Below are 15390 nucleotides of genomic sequence, written 5' to 3'. Positions count from 1 at the left end.
AGTTCTGTTGAACACAAAAGAAGATATTTTAAAGAATGTTGTTGACTAAAGAGTTGACGGCACCCACTGATTGACAACTTCCATGGTAGCAAAAAATGAAATAATATTAATTACTCCGCAAGTCAACTGTCTGGTTACCAACATTCTTCAAAATATCATCTTTTGTGTTCATCAGAGGAAAGAAACTAATACAGGTTTGAAACAATTTGAAGGTGAGTAAATGACGACAGAATTTTAAATTTTGGGGTGAACTAGCCCTTTAAAGGCACAGGCAAGAGTCAAGGTTGATCAGTAGTGCTAATATTGTTGTCTCCTTATAATAAATTGTTGGTCTTTTCCTCATTTATGTGATTTTGAATTAAAAGGATCTGCCAAAATGTTAAAAAGTTTCAGGAGGCCTAAACAAAAGGACATGCATTAAATATCTGGACTGCTGATTATCCAAAAACAACAATAACGATATTATTAAATATATAAAAAAATATATTTAAAGAAAATTGTCATATAAAATATAATTTGTATTAGTTATTTTCTTATTATTCCTCTTTTATTAAATTATTATTAGTTTTCCTTTCATTATTTATAATTTATTATTTGTTTTTTAAAAGTTCCAAAACAATGCAATATTCATAGAGTTCATACAGATAAAACGTACAAGACTGAACTTTAAAAGATAGTCTCTGATGTTGATTAATATCCTTTAATTTGTCCACTCTGCCATCTGCTGGACACTCTCTTCTTCAAACTGAATATCGGAGTGCGTTTCAATCAGTAATTTTTCTGCAGAGTATAGAGACATTAATATTCACTGGTAAATTCCATGACTTGTACATTAAACAACAAAAAAAAAAAAAAAAGAAGAAGAGCAAAACAGTTTTTGATTTCACAACCAATAAAATTTATTCAATTATATATTACAAATATGTACATCCTCATGTAACAAGTAAATATTAAAATAGACATATTTTTAGAACCATCGTTCAAAAGGCATTACGTTGTAAAAAATAGGTTTCGTTGTGATCTCACATTAAAACTGTAAAAGTAAGGGTATTTTTTTTTCCTATTGAGAAACCACAACAAACTTTTTCTTTTTCCTTTGTTTTTTTTTTTTTTAAATGTGCGCAAGACACAAGAAGACGACACGCAAGAAGTGGATGTTACTAACAGACACGAGAATGGCGTAAAAAGAACCAGGACCACTTCAGTAAACCTCACCACGGTACAACTTTTCAGAAAGGGGACGAACCTGCGAAAGCATGCACATTATAGAAATCACAAGTCAAAAAACATCAGCTTTGATGGATGTCAAAGGGATAATAAAAGAGGAAGAAAAAAAAAAGATAAAAAAAAAAAAAAAAAAAACTAAACAGAAAAAGCATTTCAAAACACATGCTTAAAGAGTTAAGCAAACATCAACAGCAACAACAACAAAGAACTTCAATGTAAAAACAACTTTGGTCCATTAAACATTAGACAAAACAAAGTTTACAATCAAAATATTTATTACTTAAACTTTTTCCGTCCTCTCAGTTTTCTTTCATTTTTTTTTACAAGTTAAAAACAATAATTACATGGCTATTTACAAATGCACAATCAGTATGTATAAAATAAGTTAAAAAATGAGGAGCACAATCTATACATAATCTATGAACACTCAACTGTAGAAACATGTTGGACTTGAGATCTCTTTCTTTAACAAGAGGATGAAGATCTCTCTCTCGCTTTCCCGATGGTGGTCTTCACCCTCCGGAGGCTGGTTTTCCGACACTCCTCTTTGTTGACCCGTGGTCCACCGTTCTGGATAGTGGACCTCAGGGTTAAGTGCGTTTTAGTCTAGGCCTGCCAATCTGACGCTCGTACGGTGAAGTGCGTTTGCACTGGGTGCGTGTGGTCGAACCAGAACTAGAACAGCAAACACAGACTGAACCGGTGATGCCTGGAAGTGCGGCGCTCGTTTGTGTTACGCTTTTCTTTTTTTTACTTCTTTTGTTATAGATCTGGAGAGTCTGTGACACACAAACACACGACATACACGCGCACACACACACACACACACACACACACACACATATACACACACACCTCCAAAATCAAGTGCTTCGTGTTTATCACCGTACGCACATCTTGACATCATCCACTTGTCATGGTCCGACAGCTACGAAACGTTATCTCATCACCAGGTCATATCGGTGTCAGGTCGAAGTCGTCATTGACCTCTACGAGAGGGATGTAGAATTCGGGAATCTCGAAAATGCTGGTAGACTTGTAAGTGGCGGGATCCAGTTCCTGCAGTTTTAGCTGCCACTCCAGCCGCTGAACCGCGTTTAACGCCGCTGCTTCGTGTTGCTGACGCATCAAGAGACAAGTCTGAGGAAAAACACAGATTTGCGTCAGTTGTACAGATACAGCGACTCCAAATTGGTTAGCTTAAAGGGGTGGTTGATTATGATTTCACTTTTCTAACTTTAGTTAGTGTGTAATGTTGCTGTTTGAGCATAAACAACATCTGCAAAGTTACGACGCTCAAAGTTCAAAACTAAGGGAGATATTTGCTTTTACAGAAATTGTTTTTTAAGGACTACAACAAACGGCTGGTAGAGACTACACCACATTCCTCCAGGGTTAGTGACATCACCAACCCTAGAATTTACATAAACCCCGCCCCCGGAACACGATTTATAGATTATCATGACAGAATATGCTAATCAATGATTAGAAGATAACTACACAAGCTACATAAATTCACCAAATAACCATTCAGAAATGTTGTCTACATGTTGTAACTTCTTCTTGAGTCTCTCCATCATTGTCTGACTCCGGTTTGAACATTAAAAGGCTAAAAGTTTGTGAAATTTTCAGTGCGTGTGTGTGTGAGGGAAAAGGACACGAGCTCTTGAAGCTCCGCCCCCTGTGCCAAGAGCAGCAGCTCATTTGCATTTAAAGGGACAGACACAAAACCAGTGTGTTTTTGCTCACCCTCAAAAACTTTAACATGCTTTAGAAAAATATCTGTGGGGTATTTTGAGCTAAAACTTCACACACACACTCTGGGGACATCAGAGACTTATTTTACATCTTGTGAAAGGGGCATTATACCACCCCTTTAAGACACACTTAACAGGGGCTTTCGCACCGGGAACCTAGTTCTAGGAACTAGCCACCAGGGTGGTTCCCTGAGAACTAATGGTTCCCCTGTGCTGGTGTTTCGTGTGCGTTCGGCCAATCAGCGAACACTACCGTCACAGATAGTTCTTAAAGTGCTGGTTTAGACCCGACTCTGAAGTAGGAGCTAAATAAGTTCCTCCAAAAGGAGTTCCTAGAACTAAAATCATTCCTAGAACTAAAATCATTCCTAGTTCCTGCGGTGCGAACACGCCAAAGACCGGGAACTTCCGTCAATAGTTCTAGGAAATATGAAAAGATTCCTCAGGTGTGAAAGCCCCTAATGTTTGAATGTCATTGCATTAGACGACAAAACTTCATCTGTTTTTCAGAACTTCACTGTTTTTATTTAAAGAGGCAGTGTTATGCTCTTTTACAATGTCTTGATTTTTATTTTTTGGGTTCTACTAGAATAGGTTTTCATGCTTCAATATTCCAAAAACATTTTTTTCCCATATTCTCCATTGTTGCAGCACCTCTCTTCCTGTACTACGACGTAACTCGCTGCTTAACTAATATAGTACGATACAACGTTGAAGAAACCAACTAGCTAGTCACATAAACGTATCATCGCAACTTTGCTGCCCGATCAAAAAATAAATATACCAAAATGTATTAGAAATAAATTTATTTTATGCAAAGTGTACTACAAATACATATATATATTTATGTACTTAATATAAATACCCAATGCAACTGTACTTTTAATATACTAGATTGAAATACTTAAAGTCTGCTAAATTGGAACAACTAATTTTGTACTTAATGCACTTTAGTTATCCAGAAATAGTACTGGGGTTCAACTAAAGATATACTTAAGTATATTTGATTGTAAACTATTGCAAGTATACTATAAATATCTTGCATTTAAAGACATTATACAGTGATCATACTATCTTTACTAAAAGTGATATTAAAACACATTTTAATCTTAATATTAAGAAATGTACATTGTCGCACTGATATAGAGAATAACTTCCTTTTGGAGTGAAATCAACTTGATTTAAATGATGCTATAACAATTATGCATTTTTGAGTATATAGCTAAAGTGTCCAAATATATTTTAAAGCTGGTTGTTTTGTATTATTTTGAATCGTTTGTTTCATTTAATTTTACATTTATGTCTGTTTTTGTACCTTCAGTTTGTCAAACTTGTCGTCTACATCCTGAAGCCAAGACATAAACTGCCTTGCATTGAACCGATCTCTAACAGAGGTCTTCCCATCATCACCCTGAAAAAAAAAAGAAAAGAAAAAAGAGATTAGTAAAGATGAAGCGCACTGTATGTGGAAAGACCAATTTTCGGAGGATTTAAAATAACTTTTTTTGTTTTAAAACAAGTTGAGCTTTATTGACAGGATTTGTGATCTGATGTTGATTACAGAAAATGCACTTTGCAATGCAAGTTTTTGTTAAAAAAAAAATTCAATGAATCCATGAAAATGTGTTAAGAGCGGTAAAGTTGTCTAAACATTTTACAGCTCTAGGAATTTTGTCTCGATTATCAACAATTCCTGTGTTTGGATTTTTTTATTCATGTAAAATGTCATTTTATTGTACTCTTACATACATCAAGTAACAGTAACAGTGTTTAAAAGTACTTTGAAATAATGTCCTAATAATGTGGCCACTCACCTGGACGTCCTGGGGCATGTTATATACTTCGGCATCCAATAGGACTGTACAGGCACTGAATGGAAGCGTCTGATTGGCTAGTGTTCTTGCAGCCCGATAATGAACTCTCAAAACCTCCTGCTCATTGGATACAATCAGCTTTTCCTAGAAGAGCAAAAACCTCAAGTCATCTTTACAGCAACCAAAAAGCAGCAACCTAAAGCTACAAAAATTATCTAAAACAAAATAATGTGTTATCTGTGTTTCTTACATGACTACACTTGTAATGTCTATTTGATGCTTTTCTCATTCAACTCAATAATGACTTTAAATTATCTTTTGGGAGTCATTTCTCATCCGAATTTGATGTTCGTTTAAATTCCGATTAATCCGATAAAAAATTTGAATCGCTTGAAAGCCCTACTTATTATTTTCAATCAAACAGTTGATGGACCCCATTGACTTCCATTGTATTTTTTTTTTCCTACTATGGAAGTCAATGGGGTCCATCAACTGTCTGGTTACCGAGATTCTTTTAGCTCAGGAAACTGATCTAGAGATTGATGTTCAGTAAGTACAGTATATTTTACGCTTCCATTTACCCTTTCGATGCTGTGCTGCAGTCTTAGCTTCATCCGTACCACCTCTTGCTGTTTGAACATCTCCTTCAGTGGTTCAAGTAGAGAGGGAGGTGGCGTTATCTAAAAGTGAAAACTAGAAATTAGTTTCATTTTATTGTTCTTAGACTCGAGTAAAAATTTCTTACAATTATGACTTTCACAGAACGGAAGTGGTGACCAGCTTACCGTTGGGATGCAGAGCTTGCTGAGAGGGTTTCCATCCAGCAAATAGGACCCGTTAAATGTCACATATTCATCGTAGTACTGAGGTGCTTGAGGAATGACACTGCAAAGTACTTTCCTCTTCTCCTCAATCTTCTTGCGAATGTGCAAGTACTCATAATATGGGTTTGCTCTCTCCGTCTGGTACGGCTGGATCTCTTCGAGCTTCAATGCATCTACGATTGCAGCTAATGACTGTTGCGCCTTTTCTTTGACCTGCTGAGCCGTAAGGTTCATTTGGGCCGGAGGTGAAACCCTATGCATCTTTCGTTTCCTTGGATGGGTCGCCTGCATATCAGCTTCTTCTTCAAGAAGTCGGACTTTGGCCCTGGCCCCAGATGAATCACAATCTCTCTCCGCGATGGATATCGGGGAGGAACTTCCCGAGGTCGCGCCACTGTGCAGATCCGCCTGATTATCGGGATTGACCGTCGCACTGCTTTGACCCTGTTCTTCATTAGTCTGAAGGTCAGATTTCACAGGCTTCTCCTCGACAGCAAGTTGTTCTGATGTCTCTGCATCAGCCTTGCTTTCAGATGGAGCTTGTGTCGTCGCACCTTCGTCTGAAGACAGGACTTTCGCCACATCCATTTCTGTGATTAGGTTCTTGTCCGAAACATCTTCAGACAGCTCCATGGGCTCCTCGGGGACCCTTTCTGGACTGGCACAGCGAGACACATTTGTCACCGAAGCTGCATGAAGGCCTGGCTCGTGTTTCTCTGGCTGAGCGTCAACTGTATCCAATGGCTCACTGGAGAACTTTGAGATACTTTCGTCTTGCACAATTGCATCACCGTTTTCGGTATCATCTTGGACACTGGTTGTTCTCAGCAGTGGTTTAGTAGTTTCTTCAGAGCTGGATCTACACGAACCAATAGAGGGACTTGGAGAGCTTGTCCAACCTGATTTGGTGAGGTTTTCCCCACACTTTTCCACTTTGTTCTCAGAAACAACTACGGGTTTCTCTCTTTGCTCTGGCCTCAAACTAGAGTCTGCTGTCAATGTCTGTTCGCTACTGGAAACAGGGGAAGTTTCCCATTGCTGGCTACTTGAATGCAAAGGCGAACTGGCATCAGAAGGATTTTGTGTGTGAGAAGACTGAAATGATGCAACAGCTTGTGAAGACTCCTTGTTTGATCCCTCTGTCATTACGGCACCAGGGACGTCAAGCTGACCCAGACTTGCATGCTCTATTTGACTACTAGTGTTGCAAGACCTGCTCTTCTCTTGCAAATGTGTCTGAAACACACTGTTAGCCTGTTTGAGGCTACCTAGGTCTTTTGCACTAGACTCTCGCAAGTTTGGTGAAGGTTGAACTTGACAAACAGGTGTGACGCCTTCAGTTTCATTACTACTCAGACTTTCCCTTTCTGGAAGCGCACTAGTAAGACTTTGACTGCTCGGAGTTTCCTGAACAGGGGACACGCTAATCTCAGTTGAATGAACCACAGCTTGTTCGCTGCTTGGGTGTGAGACAATACTGATGATCTGAGACTCTTCTGTCGATCTTGTTTCAGCTGGTGACACCTTGGCTTCTTCATCCAAAATAGCCCTTAAGCATGGGGACGCATGCCTGCTTGATAATGGTGTGCGATTGCAGAGAGCAGTTTCAGGAAGACTGCTGGTATCTTTATCGTGAACAGTGGGTGATCTGGAGGACTGTAAAATGAGGGAAGACTGCAGGAAAGGTGGCTGGGAATCTGAAGCTTCCATGTTCACGTCAGAATCATATTCAGTTGGTTTAGGTGTCAATATGGTCGCGTGACAGGAATCTTCTGAACTTGCCACGGAAACCATGGACACTGATCTTGACATAAGGCCAGACTTTTCACTCTCTGGTCTTGGAGATCGATTAAGATTGTTTTCCGTTACTGGACCATTCTTTCCCAAGGTTTTTGCATCTACCGAGAGCGTTCTTCCAATGGTGGCATCTTTCAAGATCTTCTCGCGATGCACATCTGGTGCGTCTGAGCTCTTTGATCGAATTAGCTCCTTGGTTACACAAGGCTCACTGGACAAAGAGGACGTTTTTGTTTTTTCCTTGCTTTTCTGTTTCCCAGGATCAGTTCCTGGACGCTGCTTTAGCCGCTCCCGTTCCTTCTGCTTGATTTTCTCCAAGTGCTTCCTATGCCACTGTTCAATTTCCTGGTCCTTGAGACTGAGCATGCGTTCAAAGCTGGTCTTCATGAGGTCATCGTTCACCAACCTCTTTTCTTTGGGACGAGTATCCTTTAGAGTAGGTGCAACCTTAGATTTTGAGTCCACTTCACTTGGTTTCGTCTTGCTAATTTTGCCATCCCTGTTCAGCTGGGATTTATCTTTTTCCTTTTCCTTGTGTCTGTCTCGCTCGCGTTCCCGATGCCTTTCAGACTCCCGGTCCCTCTCTCTTCTATCTCGGTCTTTCTCTGGAGGCTTGGTTACCTCTTCTTTTGATTTAGATGAAGCGACCTTATTGTTCTCACACACGTAGCCTTTCTTCTCTTCCAATAACAACTTTAGATTGGAGTAGGATGAGGAAGAGGGAGTGGTTTCTTTTGATTTCTCCTTTTTCCTCTTGTCAGAATCTTTTTCCCGTTCTTTTTCTTTACTGCGGTCAGATTTTCCATGGTCAGTGGTTTTCTCTGGGGCTTTTCCTTTCTTTTCTGAACTCGTTTTATCTTTGTCTCTGTGGTCACCAGTAGAGTGCTCTTTCTCAGCTCTTTTGTCAAGCTTGTCCTTGTCCTTATTCTTCTTGTTCTCTTCATGCTTTTTCATCAAAGTCGTTACTTTGAGCTTTTCACTCTCTTTATGGCTCTTGTCATTGGGTGAATGTGATATATTTGTTAATTTCTCCTTTTCTTTCCATCGATCTGTAGAGTTGTGAAGTTCAGGCTTGTCAGCCAAATGTTCAGATTTTACCTTCTTATCTTTATCTGCATGTTTCTTGTCAGACTTTTCAGACTCCCGGTCTTTTGTTGGTGGCCGCTTATCGGTTTTCTCGCGAGAGTTCTTCTCTGGAGACTCCAGCTGATCTTGGTCTGCTGAATTGACAGTAATTGGTTTATCATCTACTTCTTCTTTCACTCCTGAACTGTGCAGTGAGCTGTCAGGAATTCGGCCAGAGCCAAGACCCTCAGTCCGATCATCAACTTCATCTCCTTTTCCATCCTTTACACGCTCCTCTTTAAGGGGCACCTCTTTTTTCTCTTTTTTAATGGTCTTGTCCTTATCTCGCTCCTCTTTTGGCCTCCTGTCTTTACTGCTGCTACTGCTTGAATGCTTGTCTTTTGATGCCCCTCGTTCCTCTTTAACAGGTGATGAGTCTGAGGATTTCAGAGGAGATCCGCCAGCAAGCATCTCACATTTGCCTGTGAGATCTTCGTTTTCATCACTTTTGAAGAAGTTCTCCTTCCAAAACTCCCGATCAAACTCCATGTTCCTGTGTCCGTCCTTGCGTGGCTCTTTCTGCCGGTGGCGATTCCTCTCGGCCTCATGCTCCTTCCTGTACTTTTCCTTCTCCTTGTGTTTCAGCTTGTGCTTTTTTACCACTTTTCCATCTTTGTCAGTCTTCCTGAAGACAGCCTCAGAACTGTCTATACTGTTGCTTAGACTACTGTCTTTGAAAGGACTGGAACTGCCATCATCTCCATCTAAATTAGGCTCCTTGTGGTGATGCTTGCTCTTTTCTTTGTGCTTGCAGCTCTTACTGCTAGAACCTTCTGTGCAGAAGTCAGACTCTGTGTAGTGGTTGTATTTGACGCCGTCCCCTGGACAGGACCCATCACCGATAGAAACACAAGTCTTAGCGTTCTCCTGTTTCAGTGGGGTTGTCTGCTTGTCAGTTTGGCTGTGGTTCAGTTTAGGGGACTTGACTACAGACAGGTGAAAGAGGTGGACCGATGTGTCATCCTTTGCACTGAATGACATTTTGAATGAATCTTCTTCCCTGACGCCCTTGTCAGAATTGTCGGACACAGTCGCCGAAGTAAACAGAATAGACTTGCTGTTCTCTTTCCCTTCTTCTCGGACTTCTTGGTTCTCCTTGTTTTTGCTTTGGCTCTTGTTCTTTTTCTTTTGTTTACCTTTTTCTTTCTGTTCCACTGGCGTGAGAGTCAAGCTTTCTTTCTTCGATCTACTGTCCGTTTTGTGACCATCCACACTGACCGACCTGGTAGGCGAGCTCCTTCTTTCTGTCGGCACCTCGGCTTCATCGCTCGAACTGTCTGAACTGCAGTAGACGCGGGACGCCTTTGTTTTTTTAGACTTGCACACCAGCGGTGACTGGTCGCTTTTGCTGCCTTGTTTGGAAGTATAGTGGTTCCTTTCCTTCTCCTCCTTCTCCTTTTGCCGTAGCTCTCGCCTTAAGATGTGTCGGTCGTTAAGTGCCTTACTGAGGTCCTCCTCCTCTTCCTCATCCTTGAACTCGTATTCATCCAGCCCTGACATGGACGATGAAGCCTTCACTGTTGTCGATTTACTGTCAGAGTCCTTTTCAGCATCCGAGTACTCCATGTTCTCGTCTACACTGGATGGATTCACCGACGGTGGGTCCTCTGATTCTGTGACAAACAAAATAATAGAAAAAGGGAATTAATATAATGCTATTAAATCAAACGTATAAGAAATAAAAGGAATATCTGTGTTTAAATAAATATTAATGCCAGTAATGCATAACCAGAACTAGTAACAATTTTAAAAAGGCTCAACCCAACATTTATTTAACCAATTAATTTAAGTACTTAATAAATAATGTCTGAGGTAACCAATAGAATGAAAAAAAATATATATATACTTGAAACTCGACTTGCACATAATTATTTAGGTCTACAAATAGAAAAAAAATTCTCAGAATTTTGCAACACTGTTGTTTAGATAAAAATATTGACTTTGTCAGTCCGTTTTCTACTGTATGGGCATTTACAGAAAGATAAAAACAATCGATCCTATGACCGATGGTAGTGCCGTGCTCTACTGTTTTAACTAGACATTTCTTTGATCATTAATTAAACAAATGCAGAGATGTAAAATACACTAAATATCAGAAATAAATGCTCCTCCAAATGGGTTAAAAAAAACTAACCCAGAGAACATACAAAACTATTTAGAAAATGGATATGACTTGACTTGGACTGTACGTAAGATATGTCTGATTGCATGCCGCAAATGTTGACAGTCCTTGAATTAAACCCGGAAAAAAGAAAAAAGTTCAAAAGAAATACCAATAGCAACAGCACTGGCTGTCAACGTCTCTGTACCTGAAGAGCTCTCTTCTGCTTCTGAGAGCGGGATCTCTCCCTTGAGTAATTGCTCAAGCTCCTGAGAGTCAGCAACATCAACGGGTCTCTCCCCTCTCTTGTTGGCCTGGAAGGCATTGCCTCCGTGACGTAAGAGCAGCTTCACAATCTATGAAAGTTTGGCAAAACATGACAGAGACAATATACACAGGTGAATCAGATTATCGGGAAGATTCACAAATGCTTGCAACAGATATTAGTCCATTTTGAGTGTATCGTCATCAATGTTTAACAAAAGTTTAAAAATGTTTAAACGCTTTTAAAATCACTAGGTTGATCACTAGCTGTAAATGGCATAATTTAAAGTAAAAACTCACATCTTTGTGTCCGCTGCTGGAGGCGTCATGAAGCGGAGTGTCATCATCCAATCCTTGCGTGTTCACTTCCGCTCCTGCACCAATCAGAACCTTCGCCACATCATAGTAACCAAGGTTACAAGCTTCATGGAGAGGCGTCCAACCTGAAGAAGAAAAACAAGAAAAAAAAACTTGTTTGAGCTCATGAGAATCTACAACTTGAAGGAAAATTGGATAACTGCTTAATCCTATAAAGCCAACAGTATCATATTTGATAGGCACATTTCTACGGCCTCTAAATTATCAACATGATTAAAACTTTGCTTTTAATTAAGTCCCAGGACTACAGATGAAAAATAGCCTGTGGCTAAAAGGGGTGTAAGTCTATCCCATGCTAAAATGTGCAAATCCTTATCAGAAAACAACCAAAATTAGGTATTCCTAATAAAAAAAATATTAATAATAATTTAGAAAAATAAACATAAAAAAAAAGATTGTGCACTGATGGTGTGATGACCCTCTTGGAATTGCTCCATTTATTATATTTTTCTTTTTTGGCTGTTCCTAGTACACCACAGTCTGGGGCACATGAAGACATACAGGGCTCAATGCTAAGAATATTTTCAACAGATAACCAAATTACAAGCAATAGCAGAAATAAATACACTAGAACAAAAGACGAATGAAATAATAACGTAATTTTTCAGTGGTTGGTTTTCAGGCACAAAAATAAAAAAAAGTTAATAGTGGTTGCATTATATGTTTTGAAAGTATAGAACTTTGATCATAAATATAAGCATTATTAGGAGATATTTATATGCATTTCATGTAGATTTAGCATTTACAAAAATTAATTTATGGTTTTACAAGTAGAAACCATGACTATATTATTTTAAAACTTCTGAATTGTTACAAAGTAATCAAATTACATGATAAGACGATTATTTAATTCCATAAAACATGAAAATAAACAACAGACAGCTTGTTATCAGGCGATGTAATCCTGTAAATGTGCATAAAACACTCAGTCTCACCTGCAAAATCTTTGACGTTTACATCTGCTCCAAGGCCGATGAGTTCCTTCACCTGCTTGACGTCCCCTCTGATGGCAGCCATATGCAGGGGAGTCTCCCCTCTCTCGTTTCGTTTGTTCACTTTGTCCTTCTGCCGTGTGGACGAGCTGCTAGCGATCTTCTTCTGCACCGCCGGAGATTGAGAGGGGTGGCTCGGTGTGGTATCTGAGATTACAAACCGATTAACCAGAACGCTAAGGTCATTCGGTTTATCTGAACTGTCAATCTGACCTGTCTAGACTACAAAAGAAAGTGAGCGCCCTGATAACAAATGACTACATCATAACTCACTGATCATAAATAAACTGGCGGCTGCAGGTGAGAGTGAATAACTTAAACTAAAATTATTAAGAAAAACATTTCCAATAATTGAAATACAGTTAAAAATAAATATTTGATGGAAAACTAGCAACTAAAATAAATAAGTTGAAGTACTTAAATCACTAAAACTGAAAAACATAAATCTAAATAGAAATATTAGAAACATATCAAAATGGCAAAAGCATATAATAAAACTATAATAATAATAATAAAAAAAAACGTTATATAGAGTTTCTCAAAATGCATCACATAGAAACAACCATGACAAAACAATAATGCATACAGTAAACAATAAATAAACACACATATCACAGTCTAAAAGCTAATTCAAAATATTAATACATACTGTAAAAGTATATAAACAAAACTAGATGAACACTAGTGAGATATAAATACTGAAAACATTTATACACTTTTGTTCATTTTGACATGAACAAATAAAATTCAGGAGAGAAGGATGGTCTACTAAAGAAAATATGGTTACACTTTATTTTAAGGTGTAATTATATATTTAAGTACTGAGTAATAATAATTAACAACATGTACTTAACTATAGGGGTTAGGGTAGGATTAGGATTTGGTTTAGGGTTAATTGCATGTAATTATGCATAATTTACTGTTATTACTACGGTAAGTACATGTAACATATGTAACAAGGACACTGTGACAACTTTTACCTCTGATGTTTAGCTATAAAAAAACTGTGCAAAAGGTGAAGAAAAAATAATAAATACTCGAGTTCATAATTTCCTACCTGGACTGTTGTCTCTCGCCGTCATCTGCATGACTAGTGCCATTTGCTTTCGTTCTGATAAAGGGTAGCCGAACAAAATGTTCACAGGGGTCGACTTCTTAGTTCCTGGCTCCTTCTTAACTTTCTTCTTATCTGGAACATCTTTGTCTGCAGCAAACAAGAAAACGGATGAACAGAGCATGAGCACAGCTTTCCTCTTGCATTCATGCATCTCAGTTCCTGAAAATGTCAACGTCTGATGCAATTTATGCCCTTTAAACAAACAGCTGGAGGAATTGCAATGGAAACTTTCCAGCCTGACAGACACATGCATTACCCATCTAACACTGTTCCCATGAGTCTCTGTGCGCTATTGAAAGGCATGCCATTAAAACAGATGCAGCTGTTAAACCGAGAAAGAGAGTCAGTGTGTGTGTGTGTGTGTGTGTGTGTGCTTCCCTGAACCGAATTGCTTTTTATAAATGACACAAATATGAAAAGCGAATGCGCGAGACGACTCTGCACATCAAATGATGCAACCAAAAGTCGACTGTCTCTCTGAGAGTGATGCAAAAAGGCTAGCATACAGAGAAGGTCATGCGGAAATGGTTACGGAAACTTGATTCGTTTCAGCCAGCGTCGGACGGAGGGTCAGGAGGAGAGAAACAAATAAAGGCGGTGCCGAACCGTGATGCACTTCAGACCGTTGGAGCAACACAGCAAGTGTTTGCTGTGGTGTAGAGCTGCACGATTAATCGTTAAAAGATCGCGATATCGCTTCAAACACCCACGCGGTATCATTCCTAAATGACAACGCGTCTATTAAACCTTTGACAAAATCACACCGGAACATTCAAAATCTGTGCTCGCGCTGCCGCTGACTAGGGCTGGGTAAAAAAAAAAAATATTGATTTCTCGATTTTAACCGATTCTCATTTTTACGAACCGATATCGATTCTTAAAGGAGCTGTATGTAAGAAATGTATTTCAATTAATCATAAAATGGCCCTGATATGTCACTAGACATTAAGAAATCATGTTAATTTCAAATACTTATATCACTGACAACAGTAGTCCAGCCAGGATATTGTCATTTAAAAGTGATAGTTGCAGCCCTCAACTGATGTTGATGTTGTCATGTTGTGTTTTGGCCTGAAGCGCCACCCTCCACCTATCTACCAATCACGAAGTCAGTAGTGTTTCGGCATCCGGGTTGCCAGCTCAGCTCTCGTTACCACAGCTGGAGCTACAAACGTTCATGCTGGATCCTGCAGCTTATCTGGCAACCTCGAGTCAGGGGGGAGGGGGAGGGGATACACCGCTCTACAGTAATTTGAAAGTGATTGCAGTACCAGTTTTGGCCACAATTTTACATACGGCTCCTTTAAATCCCAAGAATCGATTAGTCATCCTGTTTTCATCTGATTAATGAGCGCATCCCATCCAATAAATCGCAATAATCTTTGTGCTTTGTTATTTGATATGAAACAAAGTCTCAGATTTAAAATTACATCCATTTTCGTACGAAATTCAAAAACATAAATACCGTGTTGGCGCTGTGGCGTGAGATCGCTCTGGCGCAGCTCAAGAGAAGCACGTGATCTTCTCTTCCGCCTTAATAACACCAGTTACCGTGCGAAATAAACATGAATGAGCATCTGAAAGTGTGTTAAAACTAAGGTAGAGTACAACTTATCGAAATCCGTATCATGTGACATGGAATCGCTCAATCGGTGTTTCAACCGTGGAAAGACGTCAGTAAAACAGCTTGTAAACAATGTCATGTAACGTCACATTTACCTCAGAAAAACCATATCCAGTGACCATAAACTCGTTAGTCAGCTAGAAAAATTAACTAGAGAGGAGCATTTTGCTAAATATATGCACCATATTACATATTCATTATAATTTTTTATGTTGCATGTTTGAATAAATCTGGAAGGTTTTTTATGACAGCCACCATTTAAATGTTTATATTTCATATAATTTTATTATTATACAAATAATTAAAAGTGTAATTTAAGTGTTTGTATACAAATCAGTTCATTTTTACCTTCAATATTTTAGTAGGCTAA

General features: G+C 39.0%; 1 protein-coding gene across 2 annotated transcripts in view; it reads right to left on the bottom strand.

Moving 5' to 3' along the window:
* Window positions 1-1095: 1095 nt before the first annotated feature.
* Window positions 1096-15390, bottom strand: part of ankrd12 (ankyrin repeat domain 12) — a 61722-nt gene continuing 47427 nt past the window's right edge. For both annotated transcript variants that reach the window (XM_084411239.1, XM_084411240.1), the window contains 9 exons: window positions 13337-13483; window positions 12223-12426; window positions 11210-11352; window positions 10854-11001; window positions 5584-10157; window positions 5380-5478; window positions 4799-4942; window positions 4300-4395; window positions 1096-2367 (listed from right to left, as the gene is read on the bottom strand). In XM_084411239.1, the coding sequence (XP_084267365.1) occupies window positions 2182-2367; window positions 4300-4395; window positions 4799-4942; window positions 5380-5478; window positions 5584-10157; window positions 10854-11001; window positions 11210-11352; window positions 12223-12426; window positions 13337-13483 (5741 nt within the window). In that variant the 3' untranslated portion in view covers window positions 1096-2181. The remainder of the gene's footprint in view (window positions 2368-4299; window positions 4396-4798; window positions 4943-5379; window positions 5479-5583; window positions 10158-10853; window positions 11002-11209; window positions 11353-12222; window positions 12427-13336; window positions 13484-15390) is intronic.

This window comes from Rutilus rutilus (assembly GCF_951802725.1).
Source record: "Rutilus rutilus genome assembly, chromosome: 6".
NCBI classification, from domain to species: Eukaryota; Metazoa; Chordata; class Actinopteri; order Cypriniformes; family Leuciscidae; genus Rutilus; species Rutilus rutilus.
The sequence above is the reverse complement of the archived record's forward strand: the minus strand, read 5'-3'. Positions and strand labels throughout refer to the sequence as shown.